General features: G+C 36.9%; 1 protein-coding gene across 3 annotated transcripts; it reads left to right on the forward strand.

Annotated features, from left to right (window-relative positions):
* On the forward strand, positions 1-20,449 carry LOC131701531 (nuclear receptor subfamily 2 group C member 2). Of its 3 annotated transcripts, none has more exons than XM_059000090.1 (14): positions 1-165; positions 9,038-9,148; positions 9,865-10,062; positions 10,879-10,981; positions 11,259-11,438; positions 12,264-12,411; positions 13,301-13,391; positions 14,273-14,406; positions 15,050-15,227; positions 15,917-16,038; positions 16,145-16,284; positions 16,821-16,958; positions 17,470-17,575; positions 18,161-20,449. In XM_059000090.1, exons 2-14 carry the CDS (start codon positions 9,077-9,079, stop codon positions 18,333-18,335), a joined length of 1,785 nt encoding a protein of 594 aa, XP_058856073.1. In that variant the 5' UTR covers positions 1-165; positions 9,038-9,076; the 3' UTR covers positions 18,336-20,449. The 3 variants fall into 3 exon arrangements, with proteins under 3 accessions (XP_058856073.1, XP_058856075.1, XP_058856074.1); XM_059000092.1 differs by having other exon boundaries at positions 15,050-15,215; XM_059000091.1 differs by lacking the exon at positions 1-165 and adding an exon at positions 6,278-6,654.
* Positions 20,450-21,045: the final 596 nt, after the last annotated feature.

Here is a 21,045-nt window from a genome sequence, read left to right on the forward strand (position 1 = left end):
TCGTCGCTCTCTGAGCTAGGAAGGAGAAGAGAGCTGGAGGAAGAAGAAAAAACTTCCAGCACGCTGGCGGAAGGGGGTCACGAACTATGACCTTTCACAGAAGAAAAACAATAACAATTTTTTTTAAAAATACATCACAACCAAAACATCATTATTTTTCAAAAGGTAAGATTTTTGTTATTTTATGTGGATTAAAAGATATATTCAAACGCGTCACGGACAAACGAGGTTATTTTTTTCTTTTACGCCTTTATCTCTCGGAGGCTCGTGCCAGGTCAAACAGTTGTGTTTAAACACACAGTTAGTAGACAATTGTGTGTATATTTTTGCGACTGAAGGTTGAACAATTTCGGCTTTATGCTTTATTCAATTTCGTTTATTTAAAGTTGTCGCAGACGAATGCACGCTAACCGTCTGTGTTATCTATCACGCAGCTGAACCCGACCCTTTTACCTTTGGCATCCCGGGGACAGTGGATTGGTTTGGGGTTTTGAATATATAGAGAGCTGGCCAGAGGCATTTAATCGATGCACCTATCTTGATTTTAGATAACCCGATATAGTATTGCAATGTTTTGGTTCTAAATACTTTTAAAATAGCGTACACCGTTCAATGGCTGCGCCGTAAAACTTGGCTGAATGCCATATTCTCCATTTTGTTCTTTTTTTTTTTTTTTTTTTGCCTTCAATGCGTTTCCTCAGACGGAACTACACTATTGATAGCCAATCTGACCAATCAGAAAGCAGCTTTACATCGCCTCGGCAAACATCAAATGCGGCAAGGTTTACTTACGGATGGACGGTTCACAGGCTTTTGTACAGATGTGTTATTAATAATACACTGTCCTATTGAATTTAAAAAAACAGTTGTATTTATTTCGCATTCATCTGGTCGTAATACTATATGTTTAGCTGTGTTGAAATCCAGTTATGAATTGTAATAGTTGATCAATTACAATTATTTAATAATAATTTGGAAATGTTTTGTAACAATTCAACAAAGAGGTTCATAATGGAAGCTGATATGTCAGTCTTTCAAATGCAAATATATATTTTTAGTAGTGGCTCAGTGTAATAATAATAATAAAAAAACGATGTGCTCGTATTGGTGTTTTTGTTTATTAGGAGACCTAAAAATAACACAGTGGTTATAAAGTACAATATACATTGTCTAATGTTTAATTGCATTTTTCAGGTTTTATTAAGCGTACAGTAACTTTGTATAATTGTTAGTTATGTAGTAATTAATAAGTATATAAACACATTGAGTACAGTATTTTATTTGCATTTTTTTGTTGACTTTGCTATGTACATCTAGTGGGCGGCACAGATATTTCAAGTAGCCTTAAATTAATATTAGAACAGCCAAGAAAATAATACAGTTGTGCTTGTGCTGTACTAGCGCATTCTGTTAATTTCCTGTCAACACCTAGCAAAATGAATATCCCAAACAAAGTAAAACATGTAAGCTCTGATCGGATGAAGACTGCCCACACAAAATATATTGTAAATAGCGGTGTGTTCCGTATGCACGGCAGGGTTAACAAGGTTAATCGTTGCTGTGTGTGGGTTTAGACACAAAGCTGCAGTTCTAACTTGGAGTGTTGCTGATTGAGGAGTTCTTACAGTCTTTAGAAATTCTGAGGGGTTCAGCAGCAGGAAATAAACGGAAGCTAATAGGCTCAACTGTAAAAGCGATGGGGGTCAAGGTTGCCCCAATTGTTTCTTCTAACTTGTATCAAAAACAGAAGCTAAGTTAGAAGAAACAATTGGGGCAGCCTTGGCCAGCACCAAGCAAATAGGCTCAACTGTAAAAGCGATGGGGGTCAAGGTTGCCCCAATTGTTCCTATTAACTTGGCTTGTGTTTTTGATCCAAGTCCTCTTTTATTGTGCCTGAAAACAAGCCAAGTAAATCAATAAATATTGTATTCTGTTTATCAGCTTGTGATGTGTGTTCTGGATTACAGAGGCACCTGTTTTTCTACACGTCATGCATTCATTAGAAAAAGTTATGGAGGATATTATAATCTCGGCTGCGTTGGCTTTTTCACTGCATAGCTGTTTAGATGACCAATTTAAAAGCTGTTGCTGCTTCTATGAGTTTGTGATGTTAACTTGTTACAGCAGATGACTACATTAGACTATGATGAACAACAAGGCTATACATTTGCATTAAGCAACCTTTCAGGAGACCTGACTGTGTCACAAGTCAATGTGTCTGTATCCCACAAGGCTGCTCAATGAGTGAATTCACTTTGTTGTGACACAGAGCATGCTTTGTTGGTGGTTGGTTTGTTGGTTTTGTTTCTAGCAACTCAATCCGTCATTACTGCAGTGAAGTGGTTCAGATCCGCCACTGTTTAGACTATTAAAATAGACCCCAGTGTCTTCACACTGTACACAGCTGTATTGTATGATTAGGCTATTATAATTGATACTTCTCCCACTGCTCCATTTTTTGACATATCCATTTGCATCATGTTTTCGACCGTTCTGTTCAAGATGACATTGGGGTCCTTAATATTTGTTCACAAAAACACCCCGTTTGAGCATGTGCTCGTTATTGTTTTTTGAAGCATTATGATCCATAACATATATTAATCCCAGTGCATTAGCTGCTATTCCGGTTGTCTTCCGCTTGAATTCATTATGCATTTGTGTCCAATTGAAAATCTTTACAAAATAGCAACAAAACGTGTTACTCCTGTCCAATCCTATGAAACTATTGATATTCGTATGAATTTGCAGCCATTGTTTCAAAGTGTGATCTCTGTAATCCCTATGCTTAAAATACCGTATCAGTCCACTGCAATGTGTTAGATTAAAATCCTTGAGGATCTGATGGGGTTTTGAAGTGTTTAGAGTCGAGTCGGCAGAGCACAGTCATTCTCTAGTATTTAAAAATTACAGGTTCATAAGCAGGGCTTGAATTTCTGCTCGGGATTGCGGGAATCACGCATTTTCCAAGTTGCTCCCGCATATCTGCAACTTTCAGTGCGGGAAAACCCCGCAGAGATATTTGAAGACACCAAGCTACTTTATTTTTCACCCAATTTAGAATGCCTGAAACGCTACAACAATCTATAAGGAAGTGGGAGTCAGTGACGAAAGCACTGTGAGCCACATTCTGTGTAGTTCTGGTTAAAATAAATACATAAATAAATAAAAGTAGTGCTGGATATTTTAAGTGCCGCAAGACTTTATTCTCTCATATGTGATTCTCGGCCGCTATCTTTAAGGATTATAGATTACAATATATATATATATATATATATATATATATATATATATATATATATATATATATATATATATAGCAGTGACCAAACATGAAATTTTATTTATTTAATTATTTTTTTAACACATATTCTCATCTCTACCACATATTCTTTTGCCATTACCCCCTAAAATTTTGGAACCCCCCCCCATTGGCTGCAGCTTAGGGGGGAAATCCCCCCAGCACACAAAAATGAAATTCAAGCCCTGCACAAAGCTTGTCCTTTTAATTGGCTACTTTAGTCAGATCTTGGATCTATATTTTTATATCTATCAGAGTTGATTTAAATGCAGTGTTGAATAGCAGTCTGGCACTGAGCAGTACACTAGCTTAATTTTTCTTTGGCTGATAGAAGCTGCTGGCGTCTTTTCTAACAGTTTTCGCTAATTATCTTACGTTGCCATGGTAACCAATACAGAGGTGCTTTCTCAGCAGATAGTGGACACACAGCAGGTGGCCGAGGTGAGTGACGGATGATACTAGCTGGAACACCTTGGTTTTCAAATGAATTCACAAAACATCCTTGAACTTGACTTTTAGCATATCGTGATGAGTATCGAATGCCTTTTTTTAAAATAATAGAATATGTGTATTTGTGTTTACATTTTTTAAATGTAATGTGTTTAAGAATAGTTATCGACATACATTTAAATAATATCTTTCTTTATTCATATTGTATACGTTTTACAGTGGTAGCCACACTTGATTTACAAAGATTGCCAGTGCTTTACCATGCTTTCACTGTGCTTTTTGATATTTTACTTGGCTTTTACTATGGTAAACATTTATAAGGGTAGAAATGTCTGAGCTTATAAAGCAATATTGTTTGGTCAGACAGAATGTAATAATCGCTGTAAACAGAAACAATTTTAGCACAATTTGTTTTAGTTAAAATTAAACTGAAAATTGTCCTGAAGTAGCTTGTATGAAATCCAGTGATCTTCACATAACTCATATCTTGAGCTTTGCTGTAGCAGAAAATAAGAGACATTTTTGTATCACTATTTTTCAACCAAATTTGAAATGCGCATTTCAAACATCCCCACACTTACACAGGAGTGAAACCCATGCAGCACTCCCTGTGGTCCACGATTATAATTATAACAGAGATTTTCTCAACAAAGTTACCAGACTCTGAAAATAACCCCTGCCATACAAATTGTGCTTGTCAGTGATTAACATATCTCAAACTTAGCATTAAGAAATGTATTTGTATGTCTGCTTTGTCAGAAGAGGGCATATGCTCACAGATAATGTACAGCAGTCCTCATTATTTGATAACGCCACATTATCATTGGCAAGGCTTTGAGTCAGAGGCCTGGTTATGAAACTTGAGTTTGGTTTAAAGTTACGAAATTTTGTGTAGTCAAATTCCTATTTTAGCTACAGTGAATAAAGCTTGAAAGAAGTAAATGCTGTTTATAGCAAACAGAAAAGCCAGAGAGACACAGTTAATTCGGAGATACTGTATACAAAATATTGATCATTAAACATACATACATGGCTAGGTTTACCAAACCCAGTGCCACAAAAAGGTGTCGGCTCAATCAGAGATGAATAAGAGCGTGTAAGTTTAACATGAGTGGTGTGTGAAATGGTATCAGAATGATTTTTGATTTTTGTAGCTTAAAGTAAGTTTGATGGGTATGAAAGTTTACTTTTGTTTTGCTTGTCTTTGTTTTGTGCACGTTTTACCTTTTCTTGGGTGGAATGTTTAGTGTCTTACATGCTGCTTTAGGATTATAATCGTTAGACACAGAGTAGTAATGCTTGCACACAATGCTGGTAAAAAAAGAACAATTCTAAACTGTCAGACCTAAAACTATTCTCTTTAATATAGATGCTGGTGAAAAACAAGTTTAAGCTCCTGTGCATGAAACAGCACACGCAGGTGTATCACAGTAAGTGATTACAGTGAGCTACAGAGTGTGAGTTGGGTTCATGGGGTCAAGGGGTAAAGGATATTTATATGTTGCTTTTTTCATCATCTGCTGACAATAAGAATCCATAATAAGAACAGATTTTTTTCATGCAGTTTCATTAATAGTCACTAGAAACCACTGATGAAGCAGACCGACAGTCCATTCCACACAAATCTCAAATAAACTTGTAAATCGCTTTGTTTATTAGAGTACTGACACAGACTCCTCCCCATAGCCTCTCTGTCATGTACATACAGCATCATCAGGAGAAATAGCATGTGAAAGGGGAATTTCACATGATTAAGGACCAGTTTTATCAAGTGACGTCATTTATTTGGACATTTTAAAAGGCTTTTGACAAAGAGCTCAAATCTCAAATCACTGGAAATCCAAGACGGCTGTCGCATGTGGATTCGTAACTGGTTAAAACATACAAAACAGAGTACCTGTCAGGGAGTAACATCTATCTGGGGCCATGTACTCAGTGAGATGCCATGTACTCAGGGCTCGTTCTTATCTACATAAATAACCATCACTTGGCAAATTAAATGAATTTCATGTAAATGGATGTGTTGCACACATATAAACAAAAATTTAGGATTCAAATACTAAATGGTTTAACCAGAGTTAGAACAAACCTGCTACTAGATTTGCCGCTGTCCACAACCAGGCAGTGTGGGGAAGCAATTATAAAAAACTAACTATGGCTGTCAGTTTCATTCACAATGGGCAAAATAACTGATTTGGTAGAAGGCTATATAGACAATTGGTTCTCCGTTACTTTAACATCAAAGACTGCTCACATTTCTGATGATTTAGAGGACGTCAGCCTACAACTTCCCTGTGAAAGATGTTAAATCAATGCCGCCTTGATTACTCCTGTTTGACAGTGTTTGGCAGGTTTTCCTAAATTCTGTATCCTAAATATAATTGTTCAAGAGACAAATGCAGTCATATACTGTATATATATATTTTTTTTAAAAAAAAGCTGTTACTCTTTGATTTACTTGCTTTCCATGATCCAAAGTAATCTCATTATTAGAACATGCTGCTGTTGGAAAAGCAGGGAGATGAGGTAACCTGTTTCACTACAAACAGATCCACTGTAACATCACAACCTATGAAAACCTACAGAGGCACCAGGACCTGAGCTGCAGCTCCCCCGATGAAACTATGCACATTATTAGACAAATTGCCTCAGCAGCTGGCAAAACAGCAGGAAAACGTCGATTCTGCTTCCTTGGTTACCGGGGACTGATAATGCACTTGACCTTCAGAGGATCAGGGTCACTAAGGGGGCATATTTGAACTATTCTGTCTGCATTGTGGGAGCTCTTTGCATATGGAGAGACTAAACAAGGACTGTTATACTGCAGCTGAGAAAGATTGTATTTGGAATTCTAGCTTTTGTGTCGTTGAGAACAATGTGCAGACCTGCAGGGATCGATTGACACTGTAAGTACTGTAACCACTGTGCTGCCAGCTGAGCTCCTGGAAGCACCATTGAGTTGTCTGAAGGAAGCTTAACTGTTCATGCTGCAAAAGAATAGGGTGGGTTAGTGCACCTGCAAAGGTCACATAGGATTTGTGTGATCACTTTAGCCTTAAGAATATTTAAAGGTCTGTTTTGCTTGTGTAGAGGGTAATAAAAAATGGTTTAGTATTATTGGTTTATCTTTAGAGCAGCCTACGTTTTTGTCTGTGTGTAATTAAATGTGTGTAACAATAAGAAAGGTTTGCTACATTATATCCTTATACTATAAAGAATGACTGTATTCTTAATAATCGGCACTAGTATGCTGATCTGTGTGATATTGTTTTTCATTGTTAAACGTGTGAAATGTGATAATTTCCCTACAGTATTCATTTGATTATGAAAGGGTGTATAGATTGTGTTTTATTAGCAATGTGTAGCTTACCTTACAGTTCTGTGCATAATAAATATCATTCTCACTGTGTTTGTTCTACCTTGTCATTGTTTTCCTAATTGTTACAAAAATAACAAGGGAACACAATGTAAAAAAATGTGTTCTATTAATAGTAAACTGTTTTATTATGTAGTGAAGCCTTTTACTTGTCACTACAAAGGAGTCGAATAAGAAACATAATCATTCAAAAATACAAAATAATTGTTAATTCAAATAGTCTAGGTAAAAATAGTCAAATAGGTCTATCAGTCCCAACTTTATCAAATACATGATTTAATTATATTTTTTTAATGTCTGAACATAGTTGTGTTTTTCTAAAACATTGCTGTTTGTGCACTGCATTTTGAAACTATTTGTTAACATACTAAAGTGTTATTTATATGGGATTGCAACTGCAGCTGTACTTCCATCCATCTGAAACCTCACACAATTACTCCACAGTCATGTGACGTGAGATTAGTCGACTATCAGCTTCGACTGTCACTTTTCTGTTTGACTGGTTGGCTCGTCAACCCTTCTGTGCTACCCTTAGTGTGTACACATTATAACATTAGAAAGCAGTAACAATATAAGTTGGTGTTTTTTGTGCTGTATTGTTCTACTTTGTCAGAAGACTATTTCAATACAACAACTTTAAACAGAAACACTGTATACAGTAGAGAGTCCAATCTAATGCAATTGCTGCATTTCCCAGTGTACCGATAATATAGTGGGGTGGAACACAGTTGTATGACTGATAAATGTGATCGATTTTAAAGGCGAAGTCCTTAATAAATGATGAATTGTTGAGTGTCTCATAGTTTCAAAAGATGTTGGAATGTGTGCAACATGGTGGTGGGTATCTACTGTAAATGCTGTTTATTTGGGGGAGCAGTATAGAGTACTGAGGTTCTTTCAGCCAGTCAGAGTGCAGGTTTAGTATGCTGTGTGTCACAAAAAAACTCCATGCATGACATCAACCTTTCCATATTGACTTTCTACCGTACTGAACAATTGGTGTCACCTGCTTGAAAAGTCTAGTCGAAACACTGACATCACAACTGATAACGCACCCCAGCCACCTAACAGAATTCCCTTCATCAAACTTTTCCCTGTTGTGAATGAAATGGCCAGTGAGCTAAATAAGTAAGCAATACAAAATTAGAAATGCAGATTTTCTTTAAATACTTTACATAATATAGAATGTTATCGAAAATTCTACAGTACCAATAGGCTACATATTGGAATATATTATTCTGTCCAGCATTAACAAAGTTTATTCACATGCAGGACTTTGTTAGTTCTCACTAACTTTATAGTTATAGTAGAATTATAAGAATCTAGATCAGTGTGGTTCCCAGACTGGGAGCCACAAGTTTCTGTGAGTCTGCAGCACAAGCAGAAAAATGCCCCTGATTGCTGACAAAGCAATGCTCCAAAGCTGGGGGGATCAATTAATGTACATGAACGCTGCTGTTAGATTAGACTGCAAAAAACTATTGCAGTCTTGATTTCCAATTACCCATGCTTACAGTCTGTGCCATTGTACATTCCAAAGGGTTGATTCTAAGGAACAAAATGTCAGATTTCTGTGGATGTCTAACCCACTTTGTTTTTATTGCTCTTTAGATCTGAATTAAATGTGAATTATAGGTGTCTGATTTACATATAGGTGACTACTTAGATTGCTGTCAGGTATTAATAGAAGCTTGCATTTTAACCCTGTACTGCACTGTTACACATGTAAGTCACCTTGGATAAAGGCGTCTGCTAAATAAATAAATACTAATAGATAATAGTATATCGTTTAAAAGAACAGTAAAATGTCCTAAAACCTAGACATAACACTGCATGCTAATTCATATTGAGCAATGCCTTATATAATATAATTTTCTCTGAACAACCAGTCGTCACTGTGATGTCATTCTTAGGTCCAGACTGTGCAGACCTCCGTGTCAAACTCCTCAGTGATGAGCAGCTCCCCACAGCGAATCCAGATCATCTCCACAGACTCTGCTGTTACATCTCCACAGCGCATACAGGTACTGGGGAATGAGTGCTGCGTATCAAGTGGAATTTTCAGTACAGTACCGCACCATGTGCCATTTTATTGTACAATTCCAAGTTTAGGTTCTGATATAGTCATTTGAAACAAGTAAGCATTCACTAAAAGCCTCACTGGTTGAGTTAAAAGTAATTTTGAGAACTGCTTGTTCAAATGCAGTGTGTCTTTGTTACAAGAAGTTGTTACATACAGTCTACCTTTCATCCAACTTTAGTGCTGTGTCAGGCTTACGAAAGTGTGACAACCCTTTGGCCCAAGCTTTCATGTCGCTCCTCCACAAATCCTGACTCGTCCTTATTGTCTGACTTTATACTCTGTGTAAACTGGAACAGTGCCATTAATCCCGACCCTTTGGCAAAGTTTCACAGTCATGTAAACAGAAGAAAGTGTGGACTATGTTTATCTCACAAGCATCTATAACATCCCTTGTTGCTGAGTTTTATTACATTCTAACACTAACTGGAGGTGACTAGTGGGTGGTTTGTTTTGCTTTTGTGTAGTTTTCTGCTTAGGATAAGGAGTGCATAGTTGGGAGAACTACACATGTAAGCGACAGCTGTCTATGTAAGGTTGGACATATTTTATTGAAAAGATTAATATAGCCCCAAATCTGATGTATTTCTTTAGAATGAAACTATGAATAAAACAAACAAACCACATGGCATACTAATACTATAATGATTGATGTTTCAGATCGTAACAGATCAGCAGACTGGTCAGAAGATCCAGATAGTAACTGCAGTTGATTCATCTGCGTCCAGACAGCAGTTTATACTGACCACTCCAGATGGAAGTGGTGCAGGAAAGGTGATCCTTGCCGCACCAGACAGTGCAAACACCAAGCAGCTTATTTTTACAACAGCTGAAAACATTGTGCCAGGCAGAATCCAGGTAATCATGTTTACAGTATTGAGTACACATGTTATACATGTTGAGACATGTTATCTGCAGACAGTTTGACTCCTCATATTTAGTACACAGCTCTATATTGTGATTCTCTCAGTAATGATCCAAGAAAAATGAACCACATTCTTTTAACCTGTTAATTAGCGGGTCAGTATATCGCCCCTTCGAGAAAACACCTTCAGAAATAAAAAGAGTTAATGGGTGTATGTACTAAGATCTGTCACTGCTTAGAACAATACAGTAGACCCCTGTTTCTTCATAATTAGAACATAGCTGTATTCTGTGATTCTATCAGGTCAAGTTCCCTTTAGTGATCTGTAAAAATCAACCATTTGCCACATTATGCTAACCTCCGAGATACATACAGTCTCTTCCCATTTGGTACAATTTGTATTTTATTATTCTCTCGAGGTTATTGTCTGGTATAAAATAACCCTGTTGCTGCCATATTTATAATATCTAGCTGCATTTCAGAAGCCATTGTTTATACAAACTATATTTCTCTACTTCACAATTTTATTACACGTTTAACATTTTACTACCTACATGTTACAAGCCATTTCAGAGATACCATTCCCCTTGCATAATGCCCCTTGGGCATTCTTGCTTTGTTTATTCCTAATTAAACAGCTGTTTGTGCTTCCAGAGTTGGAGATGAAACATGCTTTGTATGTATCAGGTTTTATGTTCTAGTCTTTTTAACCGTGCAGACAGTTTGACTGAAGCCATAAACATTTTTGTCTAGCTTCATCTTCATCACTACTGATTAAGACCCCACTCATTTCTGTATCACTGTTGCAGATTGTTACAGATGCAGCCTCAGTGGAGCGTTTACTGGGGAAAGCAGACGTAGGGCGAGCACAGCCTGTGGAGTATTGTGTTGTGTGTGGAGACAAGGCATCGGGTAAGATAACATGTGATTACAGTTAAAGAAGCTCATGCAGTTACATTATATAATACTGTGCACGGCAGTTACAATTTTTACATATTTCTGTAAAATATTACAGATGGTTACTGAGGAAAGCAGTGATCATTGTATACTGTAATTTATTTATCATTTATAAATTTAGCTTGAAATGTGTTTGTGTATTAAACCTATTTTGTTAATTTCCAGGTGCATTGGCACCAATGAATGAATTGCAGTCTTCATTGTGTTTTTGTGTATTTTGTTTCCTGTAAAGGGCGTCATTATGGTGCAGTTAGCTGTGAGGGGTGCAAGGGGTTTTTTAAGAGAAGTGTACGGAAGAACCTGACCTACAGTTGCCGTAGCAACCAGGACTGCCTGGTCAATAAGCACCATCGCAACCGTTGCCAGTTCTGCAGGCTTAAGAAATGCTTAGATATGGGCATGAAAATGGAATGTAAGTACTGTTACTGAACCAGCTATTACATACAGCATTATACCTGTGCAAACCCTGTAAGAGTTCACACACACAAAACAGCAAAACACATCACTATGTATTTAAAGGGATTGTAGCAAACTAAATAATTCCATAAACCTTACCTGTTGTGCACTTCCATTCGTTGTCAAAGAAACACATTATTGTAAACATGTATTTATATTTTGAAACCTGATATCTGATACTATACTTGGGTAAAGAAACCTCTGTTTTATTATTATTTATTTCTTAGTAGATGCCCTTATCCAGGGCGACTTACAATTGTTACAAGATATCACATTATTTTTACATACAATTACATTCTTTTTTTTACACATTATTTTTTCATACAATTACCCATTTATATATATATTTTTTTTTTACTGGAGCAATGTAGGTAAAGTACCTTGCTCAAGGGTACAGCAGCAGTGTCCCCCACCTGGGATTGAACCCACGACCCTCCGGTCAAGAGTCCAGAGCCCTAACCACTACTCCACACTGCTGTTTGATATCAGTGCTTGCACATAGGGTTGCACTTGCATTTGGCTTGTAAACATTATTGACCTGTTTTTTTTTATTGAGCCGCCCCTTTTTAAAATTGGCCGTTTCTGTTAATTATCTATAGTACTGATCCTTTTATTAGCTTCAAACATTTTACACTGAGGGCATCTATCTGAACTTCCTTTTTAAAGTTATTATTTTATTGGAAACTTGCATTCGAATGATTTGTTGGTGTTCCATGAAACATGCAATGGAAGAAAACTCTGTCCTGCTGATTTCTAACCGGTTATTTTAACTGTGTCACAGCTGTACAAAGTGAACGCAAGCCAATAGAGATTCCAAGAGAAAAGCCTGCGAACTGTGCAGCCTCCACTGAAAAGATCTATATAAGGAAAGACCTGAGGAGCCCTCTGATAGCAACACCAACATTTATAGCAGAAAAAGATGGCTCAAGGTATTTGTTAGTCACTGTGTATTTTTCATTTTTTTCTGTGTGTTTTTGAAGGATTATAGTAGTAATTACAATTGAGGTCTAGTAATAACTAACCATATTTTTTTTCCCTCATTTGCCACAAAACATTTGAGATAAAGACGTTGTGTTTGCTGAGCACAGTGTTCTGGTGACATTAACTTGACGTAAGGAGTCTGCACACATTTTGGTTCTGTGAGGTTTTTTTTGCACTTATTTTTATAACAGCTGTAGTTTTAAAATGCTTGAAGAAGGCATAGAGAAACAAAATGTTCAATTTTCTGTACAATGAGACCCTTCTGAAGGAAAGACTATATAGAGCAGAGTTTGGATATTAGAGGCTTGTGGGCAAATCCATTTTAAAAACTGTTCAATCATATACTGTGGTCTACCGAACAATGAAATAATCTTTGCTGGAGGGTTGGGCAATTGAATCCCTTGTTCTCTAAGTATCTTCAATGCCACCTCACCCACTTACTGATCAAGACTGAAGATCATCCGCAGCTTCTTTTTCTGCTGTCATGCCAATCCTCTCTTCTCACCTGCTAAGAAACAGGTGTTATGCAGGAGGCTAGGGACGTGGAGTGCCTGGCCAGTAGGGGTCTCAAAACAATGTACAGCGAGAGCACCAGCACTCCGTTAACATGGCAGACAACACGTTGACGTGAGTCAAGCTTGGCTTTTGTTCACAAAAGCACTAATATACAATATCTAAGTTGGATTACTATATTTTAGTTTATTATAAATTACCAGTTGTAAAGTGTGTATTTTCATACTAACAAAAGCCTCACAGAAGTTTTTTTGTTGTTGTTGTTTTTTGTCAGTTATATTCAAATTGTATTTTTGCATATAACATGTATTCAATTCCTCGTAGATCTAGTCTGCTTGATCCTGGAATGTTGGTCAATATTCAGCAGCCATTAATGCAAACAGATGGAACGTTACTTCTAGCTACAGACTTAAAGGTAAGGCATTTCAATTATATCACTAGAGAATGTAAATCCAGTGAGCTGGGGCTGATACTCACAAATGTTTAGAGAAACAAGAGAACCTGATACATGAAAAGGACTGCAGCCACACTGGGCCAGTTTCAGAAGGACTCTGTCTGGTTTGATTTGTTTGAAACAGTATCAGTTTGCATGCTGTTCCCATTTATCTGGGAGCAAAGGGGTTAGTTTGCAAGTGCACTCGGTTTGTTTAGTTAGGGTTTCATCCAAAACAGAGATTTATTTTACCTTGCAGATGCTCCACTTCTTCTTACTAGGTGTCTCGTCTTGAGATCATTTTGACAAGTTTCTTCACCTGAAGCCTACATTGTACACAATTTCTATTAAAACCCTTCTCATTTAGTCTTTCAGAAAAGATTGAATACATTTTACACTGTGAGAATTCGGCTTGGATTTTGGTGTCTGACCACATTTTTTATCTGAGCTTCAGTTTCTCGCACTGACAGTTCCCCGAGACATTTTGTTTTTTGCTCTACTTGTTTCCTCAGAATATGAACTAAACTATGTGTTAAATGTTTACTTCCGAGTCAGGTTACCTTGTGTAGTTCATTTCCTAGGTGCAAAAGGACCGAGTCCACATTGAGGTTTAGCAAGTGAACCAGACTCAGTACGTTTGCCAAACGGACCGAGACCACAGAGACAAGCAGACTTTGTTGTTCACACTTCACACCAAACGTAATGAGTGCAACCAAACCCTCTAAACGGATCCACTGTGAACACAGCCTAAGACCACTTATTTGCATGTTTTGAATTGTATACATCAGTTGCATGTCATCACTTGATTTCATGATTTTTTTATGTTCAGATGGAGCTCTAAACACATCTTTTTTCCATTCCAGGCTGAATCAAATCAAGGAGATTTAGGTACTTTAGCAAACGTGGTTTCTTCCCTTGCTAACCTTAATGAATCTCTTAACAATGGAGATACCTCAGAAATGCAGCAGGAGGACCAATCTGCCACTGAGATCACACGGTATATACACTTTTATAATGTTTTACCATTTTGCACTTAAAACCTTTGTTGGTGCTTATCTCTTGCCAATAGGTCATTTATCATTATCATTACCAATGCCATTATTATTATTATTAGCAGTAGTAGTATTAGTGTTGTTATTATTATTAGTAGTAGTAATAGTAGTAGTACCCTTTGTAGCAAGGTGCGGGAATGTAAAGAGAAAAAGTGTGTTTATGTGCAAGGGTGTGAGTTGTGGTTGGCAGGGAAAAAGAGACCCTTTCTTAACGAGTCCTTGCCTGGAATGTGGCTGAGGCATAAGTGGGTAATAGACTCAGCCACATGGCGTAAAAGCTGGCCTTTGCTCCCTGTATGAGGTGGGTGATGGAGCGAGAGGCTGTCTGTGTGAAGAGACCTGTGTGGTCAGAGCAAAAAGAAAGGTACAGAGAAGAAAGGTACTGTGTGAAGCTTGTGTGTATATCAGGTGTTTTGGAACTGGTAAATGGTTTAGCTGTCTGGAATATAGTTTAGGGATCAGGTAAGTTAGTTAGTACTCCATTGGGAAACTATGTAAACTATGGTATATGCATAGTAAACTGCTAAATGGCTGAGCAAATCTACTGTGGTAAGCTTGTATAAAGATGTTATTATCCCATGTTTCTAGTGCCTTTGACACTCTGGCAAAAGCACTGAACCCCACAGACAGCAACGCAGGGCAGAGCCTAGCAGAGGGCGCAGACACAGCAGGAGGAGCCAGCATCCAGGTGATCAGCAGAGACCAGTCAACCCCCATCATCGAAGTGGAAGGACCTCTCCTCACAGACACACATGTTAGTTTTAAGGTTTGTATCTGTAATGCTAATGAGAGTCGTCTATTTAACAACTACCTAGCATGGGCTCCTTTTAACAGCTGTGTTAGTTCTTTGGAGAGATGTTGTATAGCCTGTTTAAAATAAAACACTGGTGCCATCTGAGGGTATTGAGTTGAAATGAAAAATCTGCACTTGAAGCCTGTCTGACTAGCAGAGAGAGAAGGCAAGAATATGTTTGGAGGAGAAACATTCACTGATGGAAAATAATAATTCAATGTGAAAATTCAACCAGTTTAAAATAGTCACAAATACTGTACCCAGATTATGTAGGCAACAGCAAGACTCTTAAGATATATTTTTAACCAAACTGGTGTTCCATTGATTTCAGAGTAGACTATTGGCAATTTTTGGTGCATTAACATTAAAAAATACAGCTAAGACTGCTCCAAAAGGTAGGCTTCAGTTTTAATTCTAGCATGCCTGCGATTTTACAACAATCTATGAATTCAATCTGGCAGTCGACTGGGACATCTCCCGTCTTTGTGTTCGAGAAACGTTAATACACAAGTCACACTATAAAGGTGTGCATTAGCCCATTAGTCATGTAGGTTCCTTCATGGCTGCAGTAGATTCCTGTTAAGTGTAACTTTCTAATGCTACCCGCACAGTTAACTGCTCGGGGTTATTTCATGTCTTTGTTGTTTGTCTCTGTGTTGTAGCTGACAATGCCCACCCCCATGCCAGAGTATTTGAATGTACACTATATCTGCGAATCTGCCTCCAGATTGCTGTTTCTGTCCATGCACTGGGCCAGGTCCATTCCTGCATTCCAAGCACTCGGGTGAGATGGACATCACTCTACACCTATTAACAGGATTTAAGATATGTAAAGTTATGTAAAACAAGGAAGAACTTGAATTCAACTATTAAGTGTTTGTTTTTTACAGTCAAGATTGCAATACAAGTCTGGTTCGGGCATGCTGGAATGAGCTGTTTACATTAGGTTTGGCACAGTGTGCCCAAGTTATGAGTCTTTCTACAATCCTTGCAGCCATTGTCAACCACCTACAGAACAGCATACAGGATGGTAAGTTAATGTGATCAAGTTTCTGGAATATAAAAAACAGTGGATGACTACATTCATTTCAATATGAACTTAGGCTTGTGGCATTAGTAATTTGCTTGCAGTTAGTTCAGGGAAATGAGCATATTTGATAGAAAACCCTTTTAAAAAAAAAAAAAGAAAAAAGGATGTGCTTTTGGTAAAGGGCATGCTATCATTTAAATGATATGCACGTTTATTGTTAAGATTATTTCAAAAAGTACTTGTTGGAAAATAAACGTTAAACAGTTAAATATTTATCCTGTACAGTAAATTAAAAAAAAAACTAAGCCCCGAGAAATGATTATCACCACAAAATGGCTTCTAATCTGTGACACTGTTGGGAGTGAAAGTGAATCTACTCAATTTGAGGGGCGATTTAATCCAGTTTCTCCAGTACAACAGAACTTATACCCCACAGTTTCTCCTACACTTTTCAAAATAATTGTATTAGTGGTGCGACTTTATTGACTCAGGCTTTTGACATGGTAAAATTGTGTTAAGTATTGTATTTTTTTCAGAGAAGTTGTCTGGGGACAGAATAAAACTGGTGATGGAGCACATCTGGAAGCTGCAGGAGTTTTGTAACAGCATGGCTAAATTTGAAATCGACAGATATGAGTATGCTTATCTTAAGGCTATTGTGCTTTTCAGTCCTGGTAAGTCAATCAATCAATTTTTGGCCCAAAAATATATACCTAGCATGTATAACACCTATACTTAACATGGCTGTCATATCGAGGTCTTTCTGGTAGGCTACAGCACACTGGATTCAGTAGGGTGTTATAGACAAGACAGGATCTTCTGGAAAGAGCGCACTAAAGTGAAACATTGCTCGAGAAATCTGAGAGACTATTGTGGTGTCAAAGTAAATTAAATAATGTGCCTCTTACACACCTTACTGTGTTTTTATTGTTTCTGTGTGATGTGTTTGCATTTCCAAACGTACAGTTCTCTAAATAAGATGTGAAAGGAAACGCCTGACAGCGGTGTATAGAGAAGCTGCTGGCAGAGATTCATAGAATATATTTTAATGCACAGAACATAAAAAGAAAGCAATGGTTTTTAGAGTGAACCAATGCTCATTTCTATTGAAGTACACAGAAATTAAATAACCCTTCTTGCAGTACATTATGGGTAACATGTCTCTCATGAATGTGTTCTCTTTAGATCACCCTGGGCTAAACAGCACAAGCCAGATTGAACAATTTCAAGAGAAAGCGCAGATGGAGTTACAAGATTATGTACAGAAAACCTACCCAGATGATACATACAGGTATGGTACTATAGCAGTAACAGCACTGTTTCAGGGCAGCTCCTATTGGCCTTCTCGGCAAACAAGCAAAGCGATACACTACTAAGCCCGAAAACAGGGATGTTATTATCATCCACTTAATTTTATCACCTGTCAGGTCACATGATAATGTGAACACACAACTACTTTTCGTAAGAATACGATTTATTGACAGTCCACTTGTAAAATGGTACTGTAGATGACCCAGGGTGGCAACAGAGTGAATTTACACAGCAGGGTGGGTTGGTTCTAAAACAGATGCTAGCACCAGTGTTTCTTGTTCAGATATTTCATAATGTGCAAAAACAAAACGTGTTAAGAAAAAAATCATGGTAGATACCTCATGTCCGCATTTTCCCTGCCGTTTCTATACTGGGACTAAAAAATCATAATAAGCAAAAACAAAAAGTGTTGAGAGAAAAAAATTATTAATGTGCAATGAAAAATGCATTTTTTCTCAAAACATTTGATCAGCAACTGATTTATAAAAATGTGAATATGTAATGTTCATGTTTAAGGTTGATTACTGAAAAAAACATTCACAAACCTTATGCTTTTTTTTTCCAGGTTGGCCCGTATTTTGATGCGCCTCCCAGCACTTCGACTGATGAGTTCCAGTATAACAGAAGAGCTGTTCTTTACTGGCCTCATTGGGAATGTTCCTATTGACAGTATAATTCCTTACATTCTGAAAATGGAGACTGCAGAATACAACAGCCAGATCACTGGGACCTCTGCATAGGCTTGAGTTTCCAGCACTTAGACGCCGTTTAAAGCTGGTTACTGAAAACAGATGGTGTTCCACATTCACGACTGCAGCATAGCTACTTTTCTGTAGAAAACAAGGATTGAAGAAGAGAAAAGATTAGGAATCCAACCACATCTTTGATTTTTTGAGAATTGCCGGACCAGCGTTTCTGCCTGTGCCTTGCATCTAAAAATGGAAAGGATCACGTTGAACAAGGCTGAGCCTGAGGCCTGTTTTAATTCATTTAGAGAAGCACTTACTGTAAGCATTGGCATGGCAGAAACCTATGGTCATGCTCGGGTTTTCTGATAGCTTTTAAAGGTAAAGCTTTGTATCCACTGCATACTGTAAGCAGAGCAAAATTAGTTTCCCTCTACATAGCATAATTGCATTGAAATGTCAATGTGTTTTATTTTTAAGTCTCTTAGTTTGCTGCCTTAGTTTTAACCTGAATGCCATTTTCGAAATTCTTCCCAATGTGCAAAAATGAACTAAAAAGATGAAATTATGTTAATGTGTGTTACCCAAATAATATTAGGATGAAGGTTTTGCCAGTCTACTTTTATGGATTATTTGTATTCTTATTAAAATAAGAAATATTGTTTTAATACCTACAAGGAAATGTGTACCATAATTTGCACTCTCTCAAATAGGGCATCATAAGGCTATCATGTGCTAAATTCATTGATGTTTCTTTGTTGATTTGTAAACTTGTGCCACAGCTAGACGTTACTATATAAATGTGGCTCTTAGGGATTGTGAAACTGTAAATATATTGATATTAATATTATATCAAATATTAACAATAGGCCATATGTTATATACTATCAGACTGTTTGTGACATAACATGGTGTGCCACAATTCGCATACTATGAAAAAGAAACAAGTAATTTAACTTTGTACTATATAGGAAAATGAAGCGGATCCATTTTAGAGGATTTATTAAGATCTGCAACTTAAAATTTGCAAAACAAACTAATCCTAGAAATAAACTTTATAGCTGGAGTTAAGCATGGGGGGGTTGTGCAGTTAATCAAAAAAAAAATACTTGATTGATAAACATATCACTGATTATGTTTTACTTGCAGTGCTTCACATTAAATCTGTTCATGGCAAGAACCACAACTTTTCATTAAACATTTCTCTTTAGCTCGAAAGTAAAATGGAATGGGCCCTAAGTTTTTAATATAGACCTTAATTGTTATTAAAGTCAAATGCATTCACATTTCATGTTGAATTTGCTGCCATGACAATCAAATGCTGTGTGAGATAGGCTCTCTATGTTGTAACACTGTGGGTCTTATGTGATGACAGGTGTTTGATTGACATGCAAACCAGAATTCCAGGTTTGACAATTTTGGAGTACAATATTGTATATAAGTTATTATATATCTGCTTTCAGTAAAATATTTGCAAGCATAGAAGGCTTTTAACACAGTGGTGTATTAGTAGTTGTTGCATATATCTTTTTTTTTTTTTTTTTTTTACTTATTACCACACATGCTAAAATATGTTACATTTTTGCTTTAAAAATGCAAACAAATTTAGAGTGAAAGAATGCATGCAGCTCTGTATAAAAAATATATTTATGGTTTCAAAAACATTAAAGCTGGGCATATAATGAAGAAATAGTTACCAATCAAAAAAAAGTATGTCGTCTAAAAGCTACATGTATCTAAAAAAATATTAAAACCCTGTCTAGCTATACAGTCCACAGTATTTTATAAAATAGAACTGTTGTCTGTCTTCTTAACCTGTCGGTATGAGAATAGTATATAAACTCCAGGTTTACAAAACCTGTCGAGACTGTTGCTTTAACTGTTATTTTATGTGAATTCAGCTTTGTACTGTACATGTGATTTCATTAAAAATGAGTGCATGCTTTTTTGTAAATCAGAATTTTTGTAATCTATTCGGTGTCTTCAATTGAAGAGAAGTTGCATTCTTTTTTGTTTTTTTTTTGTATATAGAGCATTGCAGTGCATGGAGTAGCTTCTTCATTTTATTAAATGCCGTACAAAATGTGGTTTACAATATTGTGGCTAAAAATACTACTACCTAAAGAGCTGTTTATACTATTAAAGAACTTAAGTGCAGTTTTCTGAGATGTGTTGTTTTGTTATTTTATTTCTCTTACGAACTTGAAAATGTCAACGAGAAGACCAATCAATCAGGACTAGTCCCATGATATGTGTTTATTGCACTGTGTGACAAAAGAAAAGTATTTATCTAGTAACCTGACATTTTGAATTGTCTAAGTTTAAAACTTTGTTCTGACTAGTGGATAGTAGGCACTCCTTGGCAGGTGCTTTTGTATGCAAGACTGCCCGTCCTACTGATGTTTCATAAGAACTGTCTCAAGAGGTTCTCTGGGCCATTCTGGAAAACCAAACTTTTTTGGTTGGCCAGATACATTTTTTAATGTTGTTTAGACTTACACAATATAGAAATAAATAATTTTAGGACATTGCAGTGCACATCAGCACTGAGGGGTCATTCTTTGTCTGAACAAGCTAAATGTCTAGGGGCAAAAATGGCACCAACGGACGATACAGTGATGTTATTAATAATGTAAGATTATTTGTCATTTTAAACAGGGAAAATCTCTTTCACTCTTCAGGTTACATGATGGTGTGATTAATGGTACAATACAAATAAAATGGGTTTCTAACTACGCTACAGTATGTGATCAGTTCTCATTAC

The sequence above is a fragment of the Acipenser ruthenus genome, chromosome 25 (genome assembly GCF_902713425.1).
Source record: "Acipenser ruthenus chromosome 25, fAciRut3.2 maternal haplotype, whole genome shotgun sequence".
NCBI classification, from domain to species: Eukaryota; Metazoa; Chordata; class Actinopteri; order Acipenseriformes; family Acipenseridae; genus Acipenser; species Acipenser ruthenus.

Excerpts from the sequence above, each read along its gene's own strand:
- LOC131701531 (XM_059000090.1), top strand. The coding sequence starts at position 9,077 with ATGAGCAGCTCCCCACAGCGAATCCAGATCATCTCCACAGACTCTGCT. Across the intron at positions 16,039-16,144 it reads CCTGCATTCCAAGCACTCGG|TCAAGATTGCAATACAAGTC; the intron begins GTGAGATGGACA and ends TGTTTTTTACAG. Across the intron at positions 17,576-18,160 it reads TACCCAGATGATACATACAG|GTTGGCCCGTATTTTGATGC; the intron begins GTATGGTACTAT and ends TTTTTTTTCCAG.